Raw genomic sequence first — 20,720 nt, 5'->3', positions numbered from 1 at the left:
GCACAATGAGGCTCCATGCAGGCTGATGTAGCCAGGGAACATTCCTGGACACTGGCACTGGCTCCTGCGTGCTGTTGAATGCTTAGCACATTGCACAGTTAACACTCTCCCAAACCCTTCCCAGCACAGCTCGGGAGTTTGTTGGGCTCTCTTCCCAGCAGGTGCTTTGGCCAAGCCCCTCGGGACGGGAAGGTTGAACCGTGTGGCTGCGGACTCTTCCCAGCCAGCGGGGCTTCCACGGAGCCCATGGCCCTGCGATGGGCTGGGGTGCTTGTGGCTCTCTGCTGGCAGAGCTGGGGACAGGGGGCACAGGGCTCCTACTCTGCAGCTACTGACTGAGCTCAGAGGGGAATCAGAGCTCCCAGTTTTGCCTGGACACGGCTCCTCTGAGAAGTGTCAGACAGAACATAAGGACTGCTGGTGCTTTCTGTTGTTCAGACCATCAGCTGAACGTGTCCATAGCAGGCTCAGCACCTCTCAAACATCTGAAGCCTCCTAAGCCCATTCTGCTCCAGTGGATCCATGGATTGCCATTATGTGTGCTGTGTAAGAAGCAAGGTGGCACACTCTGCATGTATAGGTTGTTTTTACAGAGAATACAGTAAAAATGATGTATCCCCTCTTCACAGTTCTCACTATGTATGTGTTATGCACCAGTTTTCTCATATTTCTCTTCATTTTATGAATGGGCATAAAATGCTAATTCCTCCAGAACTTGTTTGCATTATACCTCACCATAGTTTTTTTTTTTTTTTAATTTAGTCTTGCGTCTTTAACTTTGAAGAATTTGTATTTTTGTCATTGTCCATTTAATGGTTGTACAATGTGCACAGTTAAGATCCCCAAACTAATCCCTTGCTAGGTGTTCTCAGTCAATGAGGTGGAATTTTTTAAAAATTTATTTCTTTATTTCCTAAATTTGTTCATCTGTACATTTATTTGTGAAAATTGTGTGACAGAGTAAATTAAAGGAAATGAATGGCAAAATTTCCTTTGCCAACTACCTTCTTTGAAATGACATTTGAAAAACATGTATACTGATATTTATAAAATATCAGAGCCTGTCAGTATATCAAGACAAAGGACTCTCATGCTTTTAAGTCCCAGTATAGATGTAGAGGGAAAGATCTATGAAATTTCCTTCTAGTAAGAAAAACATTTGTGGTAACAGAGCTTGGTGATGCTATTTTTGTATTTGACATAACCAGTCATTGCTGGGCTTTTTAGTTGTGAATAATACAAACATTCTAGACATCCAGGAAATACCTCTGTACTTTTTCATCCCAGTACGTAATCCTTGTCATTGCCAAATCTACTGAGTTTTCTGTAAGCAAATCCAGGTGACACAGGCACTGATGTGCATCATGACTGCTGAGGAAGAGTCAGAAAGGAGGAAAATGGTCTGAACCTGCTGTCACTGAAGTAATAGCACAATTCTTACCTTGGGCCCAAGGCAGGTTTTGGGAAGCTTGAATTGTTAGAGTTTATCTACAGCAAGCAGGACTTGGGGTGCATTGAGTGCAGAGTTTGCTTGGCTGTTTTCCCTAAATTACTGTACCTTTCAAGTCCCTTGAGAGTAGTGTCACTTCTTTTTTCATGGTACACCTGCTCTTAAATGACATGCAAATGTTTCAGAAAGTAAAAGAAGAACATGTAAACACAAATAGAAAACATCACTGTCATATTTTCCAAGTTACTTTATTTAGCTCATGTTTACAGATGAAACCGGGTGCCAGAAAAGAGCCACTGCATCCCACATTATTAATTATACTCCGGCTTCCAAGGAAAAATTTTATCAGTAGACTTTAGTAATATTTGGACCAAAAATACATGGATGTGCAGCTTTGAGCATTTTGTACCATGTAGGATGCAGCCTCTCTCACAGGTCCTCTGTTTCTGGAACGGGGTTGGATTCCGCAGGCTGAATGAACACTACTGGGATATTCTCGGATGTCCATCCTTTGGGAGTCCTGTTGAAGGATCTTCTGGCAGCAAGAGGGTTTGCAAGGATCATGAATCTGGGATCGTTTAGCATCAGCATATTATAATCTGGTACCTTGAATTTAACCAGCTTTGATGCTCTCTCAAAACCACCAAAGGGAGTAGCAACTCTGTAGATATCAGAGAAATAAAAGTTAAATGTGATTTTAAAAATACTTGTTTTCTTTCCCTCCCAGAAGCTGAAAAAAACAAATTTTTGTTCCAGTTTCTTGTTTACGTTTTCAAGCTGCAGAAAAAAACCATTCTGTTTGTTTTTCTGGGAAATGCTCTTTAAGATCTGATTAATTTCCCCTTAGATAGAGCTTGCAGCCTTTTCAAAAATTCAAATGGATGGAAAAGCCAAGAGAAAAAGACGTTACGTGTAATTGGTGAGTCACAGTTACTAAACTTATTTTGTTGGTGATAAGTTGATAAGTCTGAAACTGTAGCTCAACACATTCTCTCTAGCAAGTAATTAGTTCAGAAACTTCTCACCCCATTTTCTCCTCTCCTCAGCTGCTTGTTCCTCCCACTACACTGTGTTTCAGCACCATATTATTGTACCAGTTAGAATGTATGTGGGTTGTGCTGTAAACTTGGGTCACTTCTGTGATCGGGGTTAAAAAAAGACCCTTCAAAACAGAGGAGCACTTCAAAATCCAAATTATTTCAGCAATCTAGTTTATATCAGTATGCTCAAACGATTGTAGCAATACAAGTGAAGAGGAGTGGAGCTTAATGAGTGAAGCAGAAAGGAACAGCCAAAGACAACAGGCTCTGGAAAGGAGGGGATGGGTGAGGACTTGATACACCAGCTTTGTTTCTGAAGAAAATGTTTATGTAACTAAACCTTGAAACACTGTTCAGCCAGTATTTTTCATGTTATTTGAATGTAGATTTCCCCCCAGGCAGTAAGCCTGAGAAACTGGAAGATAAGGAATACTAAACTGGAGTTGACTGTTAGATGCATTTGCAAATACTTTAAAACAACAGTATTTCCAAATAGCTCCCCTGATCTTCTGTATATACAGGTTTCAGACTGAAAAAAAAACCCTTGAGTTTTCCTGTCACTTCTTCCAGCCTCCTTTGGACAAACAAACAGACTATGGTATGTGCTCTGCATTTTGATCAGCTGCATAACTTGGCTGGAATATATTCTAGCCACTGAAGAGTGTCAGATTTTTAAATTGCACAAGAGCACCTGGTTTCTGCAAAAACCAAACATTTTATAGCATGTTTATGGGAAAATGAATTTTTGTCGAAATGGAATTTCACCAGCCCTGGTATATTTGGTGTGTGGTACAGAACAGCAGATCTCACAGAATGTATTTCCAGTGGCTCCAGGTATTTTAGCAGAAGCCCAGAGCAATTAATACCAACAGAAACTAAAAGAGATCATTTGAAGATCTGTCCAGGGTTTTCAGCAGGATAAAACCCCTAAGTTTTGTACTAAGAATGAAGTACATGCACAAAAAAAAGAGATTAGTTCAGAAAAATGAATTTGCGACATGAAAGAAATGGTGCTGCTCTCTCATTACATGGATGATTCACTGCATTTTGGTATGAGCAGCATTTGTTGAAGGGGATGGTGTTAACTCCAAAGCATCAATCCTGGGAGATATAAAAAATCATGCAAGCTCTGGGCATGCATCCTCACTGAGAGAAGAACACTGCTTTAGATTAAGCTCTAAAAATGTGTCTCAAATGATGATAAGACAAGATGTTGCAGCAGCAGCAGCCAGTCCAGGCATTAAACTCTTTTCAGGTCAAAAGAAATTGTTTGTCCAAAGTTGGTATCGAGCCTGTGGTATCAAGTTTTTCTTGTGGAGCTGTCTTCTAGGTCACAGTGTCAACATGGATACCGTACGATACCGATTGAAAATAATTGCTTGGTAATTGGCACGGAGTGAATGTAGTGATCTACATCTCACCGGATAATAAATATTGTTTTAATTGCTGCCCTAATTACGATACACATTCTCACATTGTTGTGATGTTTAATTATCACTGATGTGTATATTAAAAGGATAATCAAAATAAACAGAATTGTAATAGTTTTATAATTTGCAAAACAATTCTGTTGTTTAAAACATCCTCTTTGTAGTGTTTATGGGTTTTATATAGAGCATATTCCTGTATGTAACAGAAACAGGAGGGCTTTCTTTGGAAGTTCAAGTATCTTTTGTGGCAAAATACACCCCCCCCACCCCCCCACCCCCCCCCCCCCCATAGCTGCTATACAAAATCTGGCCTCAGAGAATTCTGCATTCCTGCCTTATAGGCAGGGGCACATGACGATTGACAGAAAGGAGAATACAGTAATTGGCTAAGAGATGTTGATTTTCCTTTACAGCAGCAGTAAATATGGTCTTGTGAGCAATAACTTGTCTGACAACATGGTGTTGTAATGACCTCTGTTGTGTGCACATCAGCTGTGCTACTTGAGCTCTGATTCATTGTATAGAAGCCTAAATCTCATGCCTAAAAAATTCCAGTTGTCGTTGCTCATAAGGGCGGAAATGCTGGTTCAGAGCCATAGGAAATAGTGCCAGGAAGTGTAACAGATTGTTTAGTATTCACTTTGCATATTCCTAAAAAGTAGATGCTTGATTTAACAATAGCAGGTACAATCATGTTTATTTTTACCTGTCATTTTAACAGGAATCCTTTTTCATTTTTTACCTTTAGTCTTTCTTATTGAATATTATATTGTCTTAACATAGGAGACTGCTTGTAGCTAATGATTTGGGAAAGTCAGAAAAAATGTTTTAACTGCATTAGATTAGCACCTCTGGTTACATAATCACAAAAAATGTGAGTTTCACATTTTGAAGTGGGATCATCATTCATAGAACATTTTGTTTATCATTAATTTTGCAAAAAAATGAGATGTAGGAGGAAAGAATCTGACCCTGCAAAATGCTCAGAGCTTCATAGGATCTTAGTGCAAGAGCTAATGCTAATTTCACAGAGGTATTTGGGTGCTAAGGAACTGGCTAAGCACCCAGCTCCCACTAATATCACATCACTTGAAGTTAGCACCCAAAATTCCTGGGAGACTCTGGATCTTATATACATTTTATAATAGACTTCAAGATGCATGAATCAATGAAAACAGGGCCCAGTCTGGATGGACTGAATTCCTGTTGGGCTTTTGAATGAGTAGTCTTTGGGAATTGAGAAAGCTAAGTAGAATTTGTCTGGTAGGAGAGGCAGAACTAGTCTGACTTGCTTGTCCTAAGTGAGTAAGATGTGGTGCTTTGTATGTTACTCATAATCCTACCTTTGACATTTTATCCAGCTCCAAGAAAGCAGATTGAAAAAAGGTACTAATTTAAGTAATATTATAAACTCCTTAGCAAATGCAGATTCATGCTGCTTTCCCACAGATTCATTACTTGGTGCTTCCATACTGGTAAAAGAGACAAGAAATTTTTTCACTAGCAAATGCTTCCTCAATCCTAATAGGAATGAATCTCCAAGAGAAGCCAGATGGCATGGTCTGTTCTGCTGTTTTTCTCTGCTAGTACAGATTGGTTTTATCTCTGAGGGGGACAGAGAGTAGCCTGGTGTGCACAGTGTGTTGTTCAGAGCCCCTCTGAGCCCCACTCGCCTCTGCCCAGTGCTGTGCTGTCAGAGCACCGCTGCCAGTCTCACAGACAGCCCTGCCTCCCAGCACAAACCCTCCTGACATTTGCTGCCGCAGCTCTTCCTCCAGTGATCTGCCAGCATTGCAAGGTCCCTGCAGCTTAAAATGAATACTAGACTCCAAAAAAATTCCTCTATGAATTCCTTATGTGTTTTTAAAAATTCCTTAGTGTTATAAAAATTGCACTGCTGCAGGGTTCACAGTCACCTCTTCACTGCTGGACAGTGGGGAAAACAATCTGGATGCTGTTTAGTGCTGAAGTGCTTTTATCTGTGAACGTGTGCCTCAGTCCCAACACATCAGACCTCCCTACCTGCTCAGGTTGTGCTGCTTTTCCAGTTTGTTGTGTAACAAGGAAAGCTGAAAGGAGCCTGAAATGATTTGTAAAGTCTGAGTGCCACTTCATCAGACGCCAGTGAATGAACCGGGAGGGATCCCAGGCCCATTTCCCTTGGGAATCCTATGGCTCACACTTGCTGCTAACCACACCCCTCCTGACTAATGGTGACTGTAGCAGTGCTTTGCAGGAGAACAAACACAATGGCACTTTGCTGGTTGATTAAGCAGGATGGAAAGCCTAGATAGATACCCTCACTGATAACAAAATGGTGCCATTATATCACACTTTAATTGTTTAATACAGTATAATTTGCTTTCTCTCCAAGACTGCAATTAAGCAAGCCAAGGATGCTGTGACCTAGATGCACAGAATGACTTAATAGGATCTAGACACAGAAGTCCAGCTGGTCTTCTTCTCTTGGATAGTTTGGCATGGCAGTGTGCTGTTTTAAATCCCATCATTAAACACTCTCCTGTGCATTTTTAGGAGTGTAGACATCTAAGTCATGGCTGTGAAATCCTCTCCAAGAGATGAGTATCTTGAATTTTAATTTTTCAAATTCTCAAAATTTTTTTGAATCTGCTAGAAAACATAAGTCTGACTGTAACATGTAACTTTTCTAGGGCTACCAGGCATCCTTTTCTACTGAATATCAGGTTTTTTCCATGGAAAGAACAGTTGTGGTGGACTATGTTATATATTTTTTGGTTTGAACTTTACCAGTTTCACAGTCTGTATCTGGATTTATGTGCCAAATTTTAGAGTTTTATGGCAGTTACAAGAGAGAGTATTTACTTTTCCCTTATAAGAATGCACATATGTTCAAGAAATTCAGACTGGTGAGCCACAGTTCTGCCATGTCATACTCAGAGAAACTCCATGTCGAAAGAAATCCACATGGTTAGTGTTGTGAAGAGGGCAGCTGACAGAACACAGGGCCACAGAGACAGCCTTAAAATCCACAAAGAAGCCATCAGACACCATCTCAAGGCAGATATCCCTGTTAATGGAGTCTCTGTGCCCTGTCTGATGCTGTCCTTCACAATAATGACTAGCACCTCTTGTGAGAGGGAGAACTGATTCTGTCTCCATGCATTTGTATCTTTAGCATTTTTCCTTGGGCTCTTTTTTTTTTTTAATTTTTTTTTTTTTTAAGGTTACAATAAGCACAGTACATAAACTGTGGTGTTACTGTTCTGATGGTGGCAGCTGTGGCACTTCTCTGACTTGCATTTGCTGTTTTGTCTGCCATGGCAATGGATATTGCTGCTAGGAAATCAGAGCTAATGCAGTGTGTGCAGTGCCAATTTTGATGCTGAATTGTGTAATGTTTTAGACCTTGCACTCATAGTTGGGGCCCACATCAACATCAGGAACACAAGTGATGTTTGTGGTATATTTCTCTAAGTTTGTATTTGTAGGGGGATAGAATATAAGTAAATAAAGGTGGTATAGAAAGTAATGTTACCCCCTAAAGAGTTGCAGCTGGGTTAATTATTAAGCATTAGGAGCAGGCCTGACTTTAACAAGCCACAGCTGTAGCCAATAGTAAGACGAGTGTTATAAAAGAGTGGATTGGTTGGTTGAGGGGAACTGGAGTCAGTTGGCTGCTGTGAGAAGGAGGAAGAGTCAGTGCTTAGAGGAGCTGTCTTGGAGAAACATCAAGAAAGTAGGAATCTCTAACAATATGCAACCTTTGCAATGTAGTGACAATAGAACTCTTGCAATATAATAACAACATGTATTGCCATGAACAATTTTGTTTTTCAATAGATTGCTGTCTGGCCTTTTGAGGAGGGGTTTTGGTTTGGCTCAGCTGTCTGGAACTCAGCAGGGTTGTCCATTACTTCAATAAATAAAAATAGTGTAAATGGAATGATAGAAAGCAAAAGACATGAGTAAGAATTTGCTTTCAAGCTTTAAAAACCCAGTGTTGTCCATGTATCTAGTTCTACTGAAAGCCATGATACACTAGTTACTATCTAAGTAAAAACAGTGTTTAAGCTGTTAATTTGTTGCTGAGGGTTGTCAATTAAATGAAAAATGTTATACTGCAATAACAGAGAAATCTTCTAGTCATTTAGCGTGAGGGATTGGTTGTGGGATAAAGTTCATTGCACCATCATTGCCTAAAACAAAGCCGTGTGAGTTGTATTAAAAAACAAAATAGAAGAAGAGTACTTTGCATTATACAACTTAGAAACAAAGTTCTGACTGAGAGATCTGACAATACCATGGTTAGTGAAGTCAACAACAGGCACCCTGAAAGGAATTTTAAGCTCCTATTTCCCATTTATTGAGTACACTGAATCACAGAATCATAGAGTGGTTTGGGTTGGAAGGGCCTTTAAAGATGATTTAGTTCCAACCCACCTGTCATGGGCAGGGGGACCTTTCACTAGACCAGGTTGCTGAGAGCAGCCTCGCCTTGAACACCTCCAGCAATGGGCATCCACAACTTCTCTGGGCACTGGATTCTGATTCTTTCTTTCTTTCAATATTTTTAGCAATTTATCTTCTGTTCCTAGTTCTAGAGTTTGAATTTGGGTCCATACTTTAGAGATAGACTAATTTGCTCCTTAATGCTCTTGTTTACCACTTGTAATCTCTGTTTGTGTTCATGTTTATGCATACACTTGCAAACACTGGTGGTAGGGTTTTTAAAGCTGGTAGAAACATTTTATTTCACAGTAATTTTCCTCTGGTCAGAAAAAATTCCGCGTTTGTTTAGGATTACCTGTTAAAGCTCCTGTAGTCAGGCAGTTCTGGCTTTGCTTCAGGTGCAAAAAGTTTAGGATATAAAGCTTCCAGCAGTTCTGGATCATCCCTAATGGCTTCTATCCAGGGAGACTGGTAATACTTTGGCACAGCAGTAGTGTTAAACTTTTCAGGAGGAATTTCTTTCAGTGGTCCAGAATATCCTGCAATGTGGTCAAGGTACAATGATTATAATGATTCTTTGTATTTTCTGCTTCCTTGCCACCATCCTGTGCAAGCAGGAACTAACACAGCAGAACTTCTCAGTGAGTTAAAATGAACAGTTGGGGCAAGTCACCAGGCTAGAGCTATACAGAAAGAGAGATCTGACAGTGTAAATTTGTAGCCTTTTAGACAGATAACTCCTCCAAAGTATTCCAACTTCTTTTGAGGCTGAGTTTATTTTGGTCTTTTTTATAAATTTGTTCCTATTATTTTCAAACAATCAATTTGTTTGAAACCAGAGAATCCTTAGGCTAAATTAAAGATTTTAAAAGAAATTTTAAAACCAGGCTGTTGATTAAAAGTAAGATAATTCTACCTCTTTGAGTGAAATTTTCTACAAGTACATCTACATCTAGGTCTCTAAATGAATGCTGTTTCATTCTATAAGCTTAAACTTCCCTGTGACTTAATATCTACTCTGACCAGACCTTTTTTGCCTAAAGAAAGGCTTGAAGATTTCTATCATGTCTTAGCAATGGAAATTACCTCTGTTTGCATTGTGTTTGGCCAAAGGATGCACAGAGCCTCAGCAGACACCAGCAGAGCAGGACTGACCTAGTTTACATGGACTGGAAAAGGTCTGCACAAAACATGCATTGAGTAATTCTGAACAAAGAATGAATTTGTAAAAACCACGGTCTGCTCATGGATAATTCATAAACAGGAAGAAGGGCTATATCACTGAATAAATTAATTAAAACAAATTAGCCTTCTCTAGTCTTTAAAGAATACAAAATAAAGCCTTCTTGTAACTCACTCCTTTAAATAAAGCCAAGAGTACCCTCACAGTTAAGGATTTAAAAAAGAACAGTTTATGCAGCCAGAGGCAAATTCCTTCCAAAGTTACTCCTCTCGAAAGGGTTCCAGCAAAATTTAGTGGCTTCAGATTTGCATTTATGGATAATTAAACTACAATGGATAGCTTGCTGACTGTTGAGCAGGGTGTTGCATGTTGGAAACAATGGTTTGACAAAGAAAAATCAATATATAAACATAGTTTTCAATCAAAGGATCTCTTTTTTAGTGTTTTTAAGACCTGTATATATAGGAGCAGCCTCTCTTGATACTAAGTGATGTTTTCAGTTTAGAGAGAAGTAGTACAAAAGGTATATCAAATCTTTTTAAAATGAACACAAGCAGCTAAGAGCATCCCTTTACATTTCTGGGAGAAGTTCTGATTAGTTACCTGACTCAAATATGTGTATTTTAATATTAGTCCATTATCTTCTTACTGAAGATACTGCCTTACTGGTCATTTCTTTGCTGGTCAGTGAGGCTGAGTGTAGTCAGTGTCTGCAGACTCCCACCACGTTACCTGGGGCGATGTTGTCAGGGTGTGGAGGGCTCCGGGGGTCAGGTGTGTTGGGAGGTGTCATTGGGGCGTGCTGGGGGATTCCTTCCACACTGAGGCCGTCCATTCTGACACTCTGGATGGGCTCTCCACGCTGTGTTCAGACAGAAGAAAATAGCACTTCAGGCATGGCATTCTCTGGGGAGGCTGCACCAGTGCTCTGATTTACAGCCCAGACCTGATTTCTAGCATGCACAATACTAAAAAGCACTGTGCTGCTGTTTGGTAGAGTATTCCCTTCACACTTACATTGTCTAAGTAACCAAAAATGAGCTTTTCTTTGGGCACTAGACACTAGAAGCTGTTCTGTGCCAGACAGAGCACCCATGCTACCCAAAGGGTCAAGAAATTTGGCAAGTTTGAACCCTTTGAGTTTCAAAGGATTGATTCTTCAAAGCGTCTCTTCCCATATCAGTTGAAAATTTGCTGCATTTGTTGAACTGCTTTTGTTTGGGATTGTCTTTTCCTTTATTTGTAGTAGAAATAACAACTTCAGTGCAGGTCACTTTCTGGAGATTCATGATATGCTGTTATTTTCCACCCTCCTATTGGGATATCGGTTCTAAGGAAACATCTGAAGGCTTAATCATTGTTGCATAAATATAGAATTAGAGTCTCATAAGAAGTCAGCATCTTATTTTAGCCATGACACATAGGCTAAAAGCAATTTAAATATAGACTGGTTTAGAGTAAGAATTTCTTGAATAGGAAAACAAACAAATAATACTTGTTTAAACTTGAAGCAACAACAAAAAAAGATCAAGGCAGAATGTTTTCTAGTCATCCTGAAGTATGTTAAAAAGATTAACTTTGGCAGGCAGAACCCTAAAGATGATGCAGACACCACCAGCGGTGCTAAATAGACACTTAGGGGAGGGAACAGGAGCCAGAGGCACAGATTTTTCATGTGTTGGAATGTCATACTGACTGTACACCAAGTGTATCCTGTGGTTTTGAGGGGGAAAAGTGGACTAGAGGGAAATGGATCTGTCAGACTGTAGCAAAATCATGGAATTGCATACAGAACTCTGAAAAGATTGATGGTGTGCTCAGAATTTATCTGTGTAGCTTCTAATACTCAGTAGAGGGAGAAATGGGGGGACAGTATTAATAGATAGGCTTTTAAATGATAGTGTTTAATAATAGCCTTGGGTGCTCAGTGGAGTTATTCAGATTTTTTATATGGGATTTCTTTTGTGCCACTTTATTTTAAAAAGGCAGATTAATCAAAGCTCAAACTGGATCTCATTTTATCCCAGTGTAATTTATCTTCTGTTGAGCAAGTGATCAAAGACAATGGAAATATCTATACCATATGAAAATAAATGTAAATTTATTTTCTTGTCTATAGGATCTCATTTAATAAAATACAATTGGCTCATTTCTTCTTAGCCTCACTCTAGGATTTTGCTTTTATTTTTCCTGAAACCACAAGTAAATCATACAAAATGTGTATCATGAGCACCAAAGGAACCTGATGTAGAACCACCAAGAAGCCATTACAAAATACTCACATTTCTTGGCTTGTTTGCCACGTAATGATAATTTTCATATGTGTATTTGTCAGATCTCCGCTGGCGGCGCTTGAAGAGCCTGGCCCCTCTGTTGCTGAGCGTCGACAGCTCCTCCACCATGATATCCCTGGGCGTGCTGACCTTTTTCCCAAGGTTCAGGGTGGGTGAGACTGCAATGCCATGGGTAAGTACAAACCTCTGTTTGTCTTAAATGTCTGATATTCCATGCTCTGCCCCTGAAATCCAGCAACTTCTTCATGCATATTTAGCTAACACATAGCACAGTGTCACATGGTGTTAGTGAAATTAAGCCTTCTTCCTGAATTTTGGAGGAGATTATTGAACACCACAAACCGGTATTCTCAAAGATGATAAGCACCTCAAGCTCCAAATTAGATCAGGTCTATAGTGTCCTACACATTATATTAATAGCAGGCTAGTAAAAACAGGCTTCTGCTAAAACTGGGAACAAAATTCCTTCTGATCCCAGGTTCCCACATCAAACCTTCAGTTAACTTTCTGTGTCCTGCATTGGATAGATAAGAGATAATCCCCTTTAAACACACCTACCGGTTTCTATTAAATGCTATTTTTAGACTTACTCTCAAAATAAAACTCGAGGTGTGGAAAATGAGTCCTAACAAAGAATTGCAACGTCCTTCTAGAAATTGATTCATTTAGGACCTTTTGGGTTTTATTCTCTTTAAGGGGAAACTGAAATACTGGATGCATATGTCTTTATTCACTACTTGGGGAAAATTTCTTCTATGTCTTTATTCACATCCTGTGGAATTTGAAAAGGAAAATGCATAAGCAAGGTAAGGGGAGATCAATCAGGATTGTAAACAGAGAATTCTGAATGTCAGAATTCCCACGGTCATGTTCATGATGGTGTTCTGGAAGCTGGGATGCTGGTGGCACTGAGCAAGCTATTGCTTAGTGACTGAACTCTCACTGAATGTCCTCAACCTAGAGACAAAACTTAAACTTTAGAACACAGAAACCTAAACGCTGAATAAACTATTTTCTATTTATTAATTTTTGCTTAGAGCATTGCAGAAATTAAGAAATATAACAATAATAAGACTTTCAATGTTTCACATATTCTTATGGTCTTCAGGATTTAAAATTCTGAACTTTGACATGTATTTTAATACATTAAAATGAAATGAGGACAAATTATACATAATATGTATCCTGCTAGCAGAGTAAGCAGACAGGAGAGCCGGTTTGAAATTAACATTACAAATGAATTAGCTGCAGAAGGTGCCTAATGCCAAAGTCAATATTGCATATGAAGGGTTTTGTTTTTAGTAAATGGCATGTTCAGCCTGGCATGTGTCTCCTAGTAACTTTATGTTGGAAAAACAATGTGATGTGCTGACATTTAGAAAAACTTAATGGAGACAGATATATTAAATATTTAGCTGAAGCTGGATGGACAAGAGTTTTCCACGTAGTAAATCAAACAAGTAGATGGGCCCTGTTGATCCATTTCTGTCCATACCAATTTCAACTGAACGCTTGCAGTGGATTTCAGTGGAACAAGAGCAAGTTAGCTGGATCATGAGCTGGATTGTGCACTTCTGCTTTAAAAATAGTGTGTGCAAAGAATCCTAACAACCTCCAGTTATTTAAGAGCTAGTTACAAAACAGAGCGTTCTTAACATGGGAGAAAATGACTCAGCTTGCCCAGTGTATCCCTATCAGTGGCTGATAGTGGTGGGATTTTGGCTCTGACATGGAGATAACTGTACTGGTTATTGGCCTGTGGCCTGAAATTTAGACCTCAAGTCATATTTTGATTTTATCGTTTCTCAAAATGACTGCAGGGGTAGAGACTGCTGGATGGTTTTGTATTAGCACAAAGAAAGAAATTGACCCCACAATTCAGTAGCACTTTCACATAGAAAAGCTTTTGTTGTTCGTACACAGAATGGGGAGCTTGAACATCCTCAGAGACCGAGGAGCCAAGGCAACTGCAGAGCTCTGTCCAAAGCACTTGGGATTCTTCTGGGACACTCTGGGTGTTATCTATTTTGGGCCTTGCTGTTCCCTTACATACACACTGTTCTTGTTAATGTTAACTGAAGGCTCCAAGCTACTTTGTAACCCGCAGTTGTGTACTCTTGTGTATCCAGGCAGCATCCCAAAATCATAAGTGTAAAGTTCATTTGAATTCCTTGCCAACTATAATCTAATCATCTGTCTAGCTTTATGATGTGTCTAGGGATAGTTTCAGTGTCAGTGCAGATAAGGTGATGGAGAATGAGAGAAAGAGGACATTTAGGGGATGATAGAAAGAGAACATTAATGTCTTAGATGGACATTGAAAAATAATATTGAAAGTTTAATTCATAGTTTAATCCTAATCTTAACCTTTTAGCTTCATTTCTTTAATTTGCTCCTGCCAAGTCCTTCTTGTCCTGTGCTTAAAATCACAGCAGATTGTATTTAAATATGATTTATATAGTCCCTCCTGCATTCACTAGCGAATATTTCTTTAATCCTTCAGTTTACAATCTTCTAAATACCTTAATCTGTACTATAAACTTTAATGACAAATATTAGAAAGTGTGTTTGCTGTAGTATCAGAAATAAGGTCTTCTAACTCTATCAGGAAAGACAGTTAATCACGTAGATACTGAAGAAAGCATTTAAGAAGTAGTATAGAACTGGATATGGGATTTAAGTGGTGAACTCCAAGGGCTTCCTTAAACATATGTATTTATATACATCCAAGTTTATCAAGTAGTCTTAGAAATATTCTTATTGGTCCAAGTCTGTCAGTGACAAACCCTGGGCTTGAGGAGGTCACTGTATGCACCCACTGATTTACTCATGCAGTTTCTCTTTGAGACTATAAGAAGGTTTACAGTTGGTGTCTATTCCTACAGCATTTTATGGTGTGTCTACTTTCTCTAAAAAATAGGACAAAAAAATAGGACAAAGTCATGTCCCACAAGCCAACAGCAGAGGTGGACTTTCAGTCTTCACCAGTCTTGCCCAGAGATTGGTGATCTCAGACACTGGCAAAAATCTTGGCTGATTTTGGAGTCTGCCACCAACTTTGTGGTGTCTTTTAACAAGGAGGTGGAGAGTCACTGTTTACCTGAAAGCATTCTAATAAAAAGAGTCTGAAATAGAAGTGGAGTAGGAACACTTGCACCATTTCAAGGTGCTAGGGTTTATGGTACAGAGCCTTCTGTTATTGTGTACCTGTGCTGGCAGTGGAGAGTTTCACAGGGCTGGGAGACTGGCTGGAACTGTACATTTAGTTTTGATGGAATCACCAGTTGCAGGACTGTCATTAGGAATAGTGATTCCAAGCCCAGAGAGACTGCAGTTCACCTTCTAGATCTCAAATTAAGCTCATTGAATTAACAATTCAGAGCAAAACAAAATATCAAAAATTAGTTAAGCTGAATCTAGTCAATTAAATGCTGTATTTCTCCTTGGTTTTTCCAAGGCTTGTTCAGATTTGGTCCCAAAAAACTGGCTTATATTTTGTGTCACCACAGCTTTGGTTATCCTTCTCTTTTCTGTCTGGCTTCACTGAACTTGTACAGTTATAAATTTCAGTCTCTTATCACACCCAATTCATGGACTTTCATTTTTTGTTAACACATAAATATCTCAAGCACCAGAAGAGGTAAAAATAGAATTTTACTAAGAGTTAGAATTGCCTTCAGTGGCCACATATCACAGCATATCTTGCAGGATAAGCTGCCATAACTATGAGTATGAATCTTGACAGCAAATCTGATAATACGTAAATAATAAAAGGGAAGATTATGTGAGGCAAATGTTAAGCATCAGCACAGATTATCCAAATACGCCAATGATTTCAAGGGCTGTATGCTACATTTATTAGTATTGCTATGAATAGTAGCAACATTTACCATGTGAAATGCCTGGTTCCAAACAAACATATGAAAGACTTTTTTTTCCCTTTTGCCCTGAAGAGCTTACAGGCTATTTCAGGCACATGTAGTGCTTGGGTTTACAATACCAAAAAAAAAAGGGGTTGTAATGAAATCTGGAAGGACAGACTGGCTTGCAGATTTGAGTGCATGTTCAGTGAAGAATTGAAAAAGGAAAGAGGTATTTGTTTAGGAATAGAAACTTCAGGAAAAAACCTCTGGAAATATCAGAAGGAGTAGGACCAGGCAAACTTGTAGCTTCTTGTTCTAAAAAATTCTTAAGTCCCTCACCCTACTCTTCATGTAATCACAATGGTCATCAAGTGAGTGCAGAAACCATCCACAAGTTTTTTGAAACAAAAGCACACTGGAAAGATTTTCAAAACTGGAATTCCATGTTCGATATTTCATCCCATGAAAGTGGTATAACTCTCATAAATTCTAAATATTAATGCAGCTCCCTGTGGTTGCAGCTAGGCTTGAGGGGTGCTTATCACTTTCAGAAAATTAATCATTTTATGTAAATGGTAAAAGAGGCTTCATGGGCAGGATTGGAAGGCTCTCCAAAAGCATCCAGCACATGCCTAATGAAAGCCAAGCAGATTTTTATTCCCACTGGAGTTAATTGCTTCTTAAGGTATCATGCTAGAAGCATAACTTCAAGAACCTTTTTAGAAAATCAAACAACCTTCCAAAAAGGGCCTTCACTTCCATCAGTGCAACTACAGAGAAGTAGAATTTCTGTCAAATAAGGTTATTTGGTGGCTGTGCATTAGAGAGAATGCCAAATTCTAGTAAAATGTGTTAGTTACAAAGACAAGATCTGAGAGGAATGGAGATGTGAACATTTGTTTCAAATTTTTTTATCATTTATATAAAAAGCAGAGTGAAACAGAGCAAAAAAAACCTAACAAACCAAGAGGGTACAGATCATTATGTTTCTTAGATGATAGCCTTTTAATGTGGAATGAAGTCATGTTATTAACCCCAAATAATGTTCTGAAAGGCTATCCTAGCAGAATGTACATCAGCTGTTAGATTACTTCATTCCTCCACAGCAGTTGTTCATCTGAAAATAGCTTTCAAATGAAAAGAGGCAACTACAAAAGGATTAGTTACCATAGGCAGCATGATACTCCCACAAGATTATTTATGGCAAAACACCCAGAGACAAAGCTGTAAAAGAGTTAAACTCTGTGATTAAAAAAAAAATGTATTAAGGAGGGCTAGAGGACATTGCATATGCAGTAAACTGGGTTCAGTGCTATACCATTTCTGTGTATTTCATCCATAATGGCTGATGCTTGCTCTTTCCTCTCTTTGGCCAGGGCAGAATCTGATAACATTGTGATTTTCTGACACGACTTTTCCTTGCTGCAAAAAAACAACACATTTTTATATTGTTGAGCCAGTGCACACAGTTTGGCCGACTTTCATTTCCAGTAGCCTGTTTAGGATGGCTGAACAGTGAAGTCAGGGGTTTCTGCCTGAGAAATACTGCACTGCAAAATGCACTGGCAGTTCTTGCTTGCAGACAGATGTTAGGACATGTTTTGATGGATAGAAGATTCAAAGGAATGGACTTTGAGTTGGTTACATAAATTCTTCAGCAAAAATCAGTGTCAGTGGTATAGGCCTTCTCACATCTACTTGCTATACCTCAAGATGTAAATTCCTAACTAGTTTTAATTTACATCTTGGTTTATGTTTTCAGAAATGCTACATTTTGAAATTTCTTAATCTAATAAAGAATCTGAGGAGTGAAACTAGTTCCTCTGGCATCTTTAAAGGAGGTGCATTTCTGACTAAGTAAAAATATAAACATCTGTTAAGTTGCAGCGTCAAGAGGTTACATAAATGTCTTGTATATGACAGTTTGTAGGACAGACAATGTCAAAACATTTCAGGAAACAATACACTTACCCTACTGTTTTGTTGTGCAGATAAAAAGCGATGTCAACCCTTTAGCTGAGGCTTCAGAAGTTAGTTATGCATGGGGATGACCTGCCTGGTCCTGGATGGTTTGTACCCTTGTGCTGGGATCTGCATGGTACCTAGTACTGAGACAAACTGGGGGGCTGATCCTCTCCAAAGGGGTTGGCATCCTGCTGACATCAACCAGTTATATATAGAACCAAACACTCCAGCCACTCATATCTTCCTGGCAAAAGAAGAGAACAGAAAAGATTCAACTGCACCCACAACAAAGAGAGGTTATGTCCCTTTCAGAGCTTATTGAAAATTTGGTGGAATGCCCCCCCTGATGTACAGATCATCTCCTCATCTTCTCATCACCCCTGAGAATTATAATCTGTGTGTTATAATCAGGAAGGAGACATTTAAAAAGAAGGTGTTAAGTGTATAGATAGGCAAGACTATAGCAGATGAGAATGGCATGGGCTAATCCTTCAGTGAAAGATGAAACCCTGCTCCTGTAGGGGCTGATGGCTAAAGTCAGTGGCAGATGGCTGATATACAGAGGCTGCTCTGCAAAAGAAATGAGATTTTCTTCAGCATTATACGTGCTAGGGAGTAATTGCTCGACAAGCACACGCCTCGCAAACTGTTACTCAAAATCCCTTCACTTTCTTTGAGCACTGGGGACAAAAAACCTTCAGCAATTTGAAGCTCACTAATATCCAGCATTCCAGGATAGTGTTGTGTCAGTTTATCAAAGAAATGTGTGATTTGTAGTGCACAGATATTTCCAGACAGCGACCAACTTTGGACAGAATAAAACAGCAGCAGAAGAGAACATTCCCCCCTTGCCCTCCTGTCTGAATGCAGATAGATGAATTTTGGGGCAGCAAAAACAAGATGAAGTTCTTCTATTTCTGATTTGGATTTGAGTTTGTTCTAGGAAGTTCCTTTTTGTCATGGAAAATCATGATCTAATTTGGCTTGGAGGATTGATCAGAAAACTGCACCTATTCTGGCTTTAAAGGGAATCTGGAGAGTAATAAAATAAACCAACACCACCTGCAAACCTTTTCCAGCAAGAAGCACTTTGAGGTAGATAATATTTATGTGCCTGATCCAATGTCCTGAAAATCTGCCTATCCAACTGAAAAATTGCATTATTTTTCCCTCAAGCTTTCTCTTCCCTTTGCTTAGCTTTGCAAAACATATTTCTGAGATCCTGGCCATCTCTGCCCAAAAGAAATGTTCATTTAAATCCTCACCATCAGAACTGACCCGCTGTTCTTGCTGATTAGTGATTTTTTTCTAGCTTTTGTGCCTGGATCAGACACTTTTAACAGTACTAACAACCATGGTCACAGTCTTGGTTGAATCTTACCTATTCAACTAGCAACTTTGAATAGTCTCAGTGCTTCATCACCAGCCTGTCAAATGGCACTGAAGGGAAGAATTTTAATGTCAAAATAGCCTGATGAATTGGGGGGGGTGAGGTGGAGGGGGTAGAAATCAAATGCAATTTAGAAAACCATATCCAAAAGCAATTATAAAGTGGGCGTTCATCTGATTGGCACTGACTTAAATGTTTAATCCAGGAGGAAATATCAAGAGGCATCCCCAATGGGATAGTCTCATGTTTAGTCTATTCCAATTCCCATTAACTAATTATTTAATACAATAAAAAGTACATCAATGTTATTGTTTTGAAGCTGAGCATTAAAAAAATCTTTGTAGCGTGACTATCCTAGAATTTAATTCACTACTTAGTAGTGTGTGAAGATTTAATAAAAGTAGAAATAAGCATGTCATTGCAGCTGAAATAAAGAATATGTATCTGTCATGACTGCAAAACTAGAACTGATCCTGTTCAATGCTGATGTCCTTTATAATGCTCAAAGAGGGTCAGAACACCATAAAATACACCAAGTTGCTGAAACATCTTTCATATATAATTGTGACTAGTAAAATGGCCATCATTATTAGTAAAAGCTAAGGAAGGTGAAAGAATTCAAGTGCCATGTGACATCATCTTAAAAATTAAACCCTGTGTGTCAATGAGAAGAACTATTGTATTAGTGGCAAACTAGGATGTTTAGTCAGCCTGGTAACAGAGGCACTATTTTCCTGTCTTCTTCATTTAGGGCATTTTTATTTAACCAAGTAAGACTTGGTTAAACTGCTTTTATTTGACTAAAAGACTTTTCCTTTGAGTCTGGTCTTTTCTGACACTTTGTGGGTTCTTTCCCACCACATGGCTTCCTCTAAATTGCATAATTGACCAGAAAGGACACCCAGGCTGGCAAGTGGAAAAAGCCTGAACTATTTCTCCCTCATTTTCTCTCCTTCTCCGTCCTTTGCCTCTTCTCTCATCTCCACAGAGACAATTTAAATGCTGAATAAAGCCCCAGTTCTTAACAGGTGCTTAAATTCAACCTGAGGCTGTGACTGCCATGTCTGCCTAACTTCATGCCATGAATTTAAAGCAATTAACTACTCAGGCTCTTAATGTATCTGTCGTGTATAATTCACAATATGAGCAATATATATCTGTAAAAAGGGGGCTATAATTACTAGACAACAGCCAAGTTGCTGTTCAACTAATGATGAAGCTGTTGTTTTTGTATTCTGTGTCCATCTGTGCTTCAGACAGCGATTTACAGGTCTGTCTTATTGTAAAATACCTGGTTGGAGCCAGGTAGGCACAAAGTGCCAACTCTTGCTTTTAAAAATTAAACCGGTCCTTTTTTTGGAGATAAACTGCCAACAGTTGCGTTTTTCAAATGAAACTGGCCCCCATAGATCTAAGTGTACTTGTAATCCTCTTTTTACTTAAATTCTGAACCTAGGCCTCCTACATGTGTTGCAAATGAGACCAAGTGCTGTTGTCATCAATTATTTCATGAAATACATCTTGCAGTCTGACTGAGGCAGTACAGGGTTCCCTATTTCCACTTCTAAATTCAAAAATATTGGAGTGAAAAAAACATCCATTATAGAGTTATCTGGAATATCCTTCTCTGCCTATGAAAATTGTGGGGAAAGCCTTTTTTTAAAAATAAGTCCA

The 20,720-nt window shown here is 39.0% G+C and overlaps 1 protein-coding gene across 1 annotated transcript; it reads right to left on the bottom strand.

The window, feature by feature from the left end:
• Nucleotides 1-1,682: 1,682 nt before the first annotated feature.
• Nucleotides 1,683-17,792, bottom strand: MYOZ2 (myozenin 2). The gene is made up of 6 exons (XM_071452420.1): nucleotides 17,663-17,792; nucleotides 17,010-17,113; nucleotides 11,817-11,986; nucleotides 10,267-10,396; nucleotides 8,707-8,890; nucleotides 1,683-2,111 (listed from the first exon to the last, which is right to left on the bottom strand). Exons 2-6 carry the CDS (start codon nucleotides 17,083-17,085, stop codon nucleotides 1,880-1,882), a joined length of 792 nt encoding a protein of 263 aa, XP_071308521.1. The 5' UTR covers nucleotides 17,086-17,113; nucleotides 17,663-17,792; the 3' UTR covers nucleotides 1,683-1,879.
• Between the last annotated feature and the right edge of the window lie 2,928 nt (nucleotides 17,793-20,720).

The sequence above is a fragment of the Agelaius tricolor genome, unplaced genomic scaffold (genome assembly GCF_023055355.1).
Source record: "Agelaius tricolor isolate 1412-34295 unplaced genomic scaffold, bAgeTri1.0.p SCAF_34, whole genome shotgun sequence".
Classification (NCBI taxonomy): Eukaryota; Metazoa; Chordata; class Aves; order Passeriformes; family Icteridae; genus Agelaius; species Agelaius tricolor.
The sequence above is the reverse complement of the archived record's forward strand: the minus strand, read 5'-3'. Positions and strand labels throughout refer to the sequence as shown.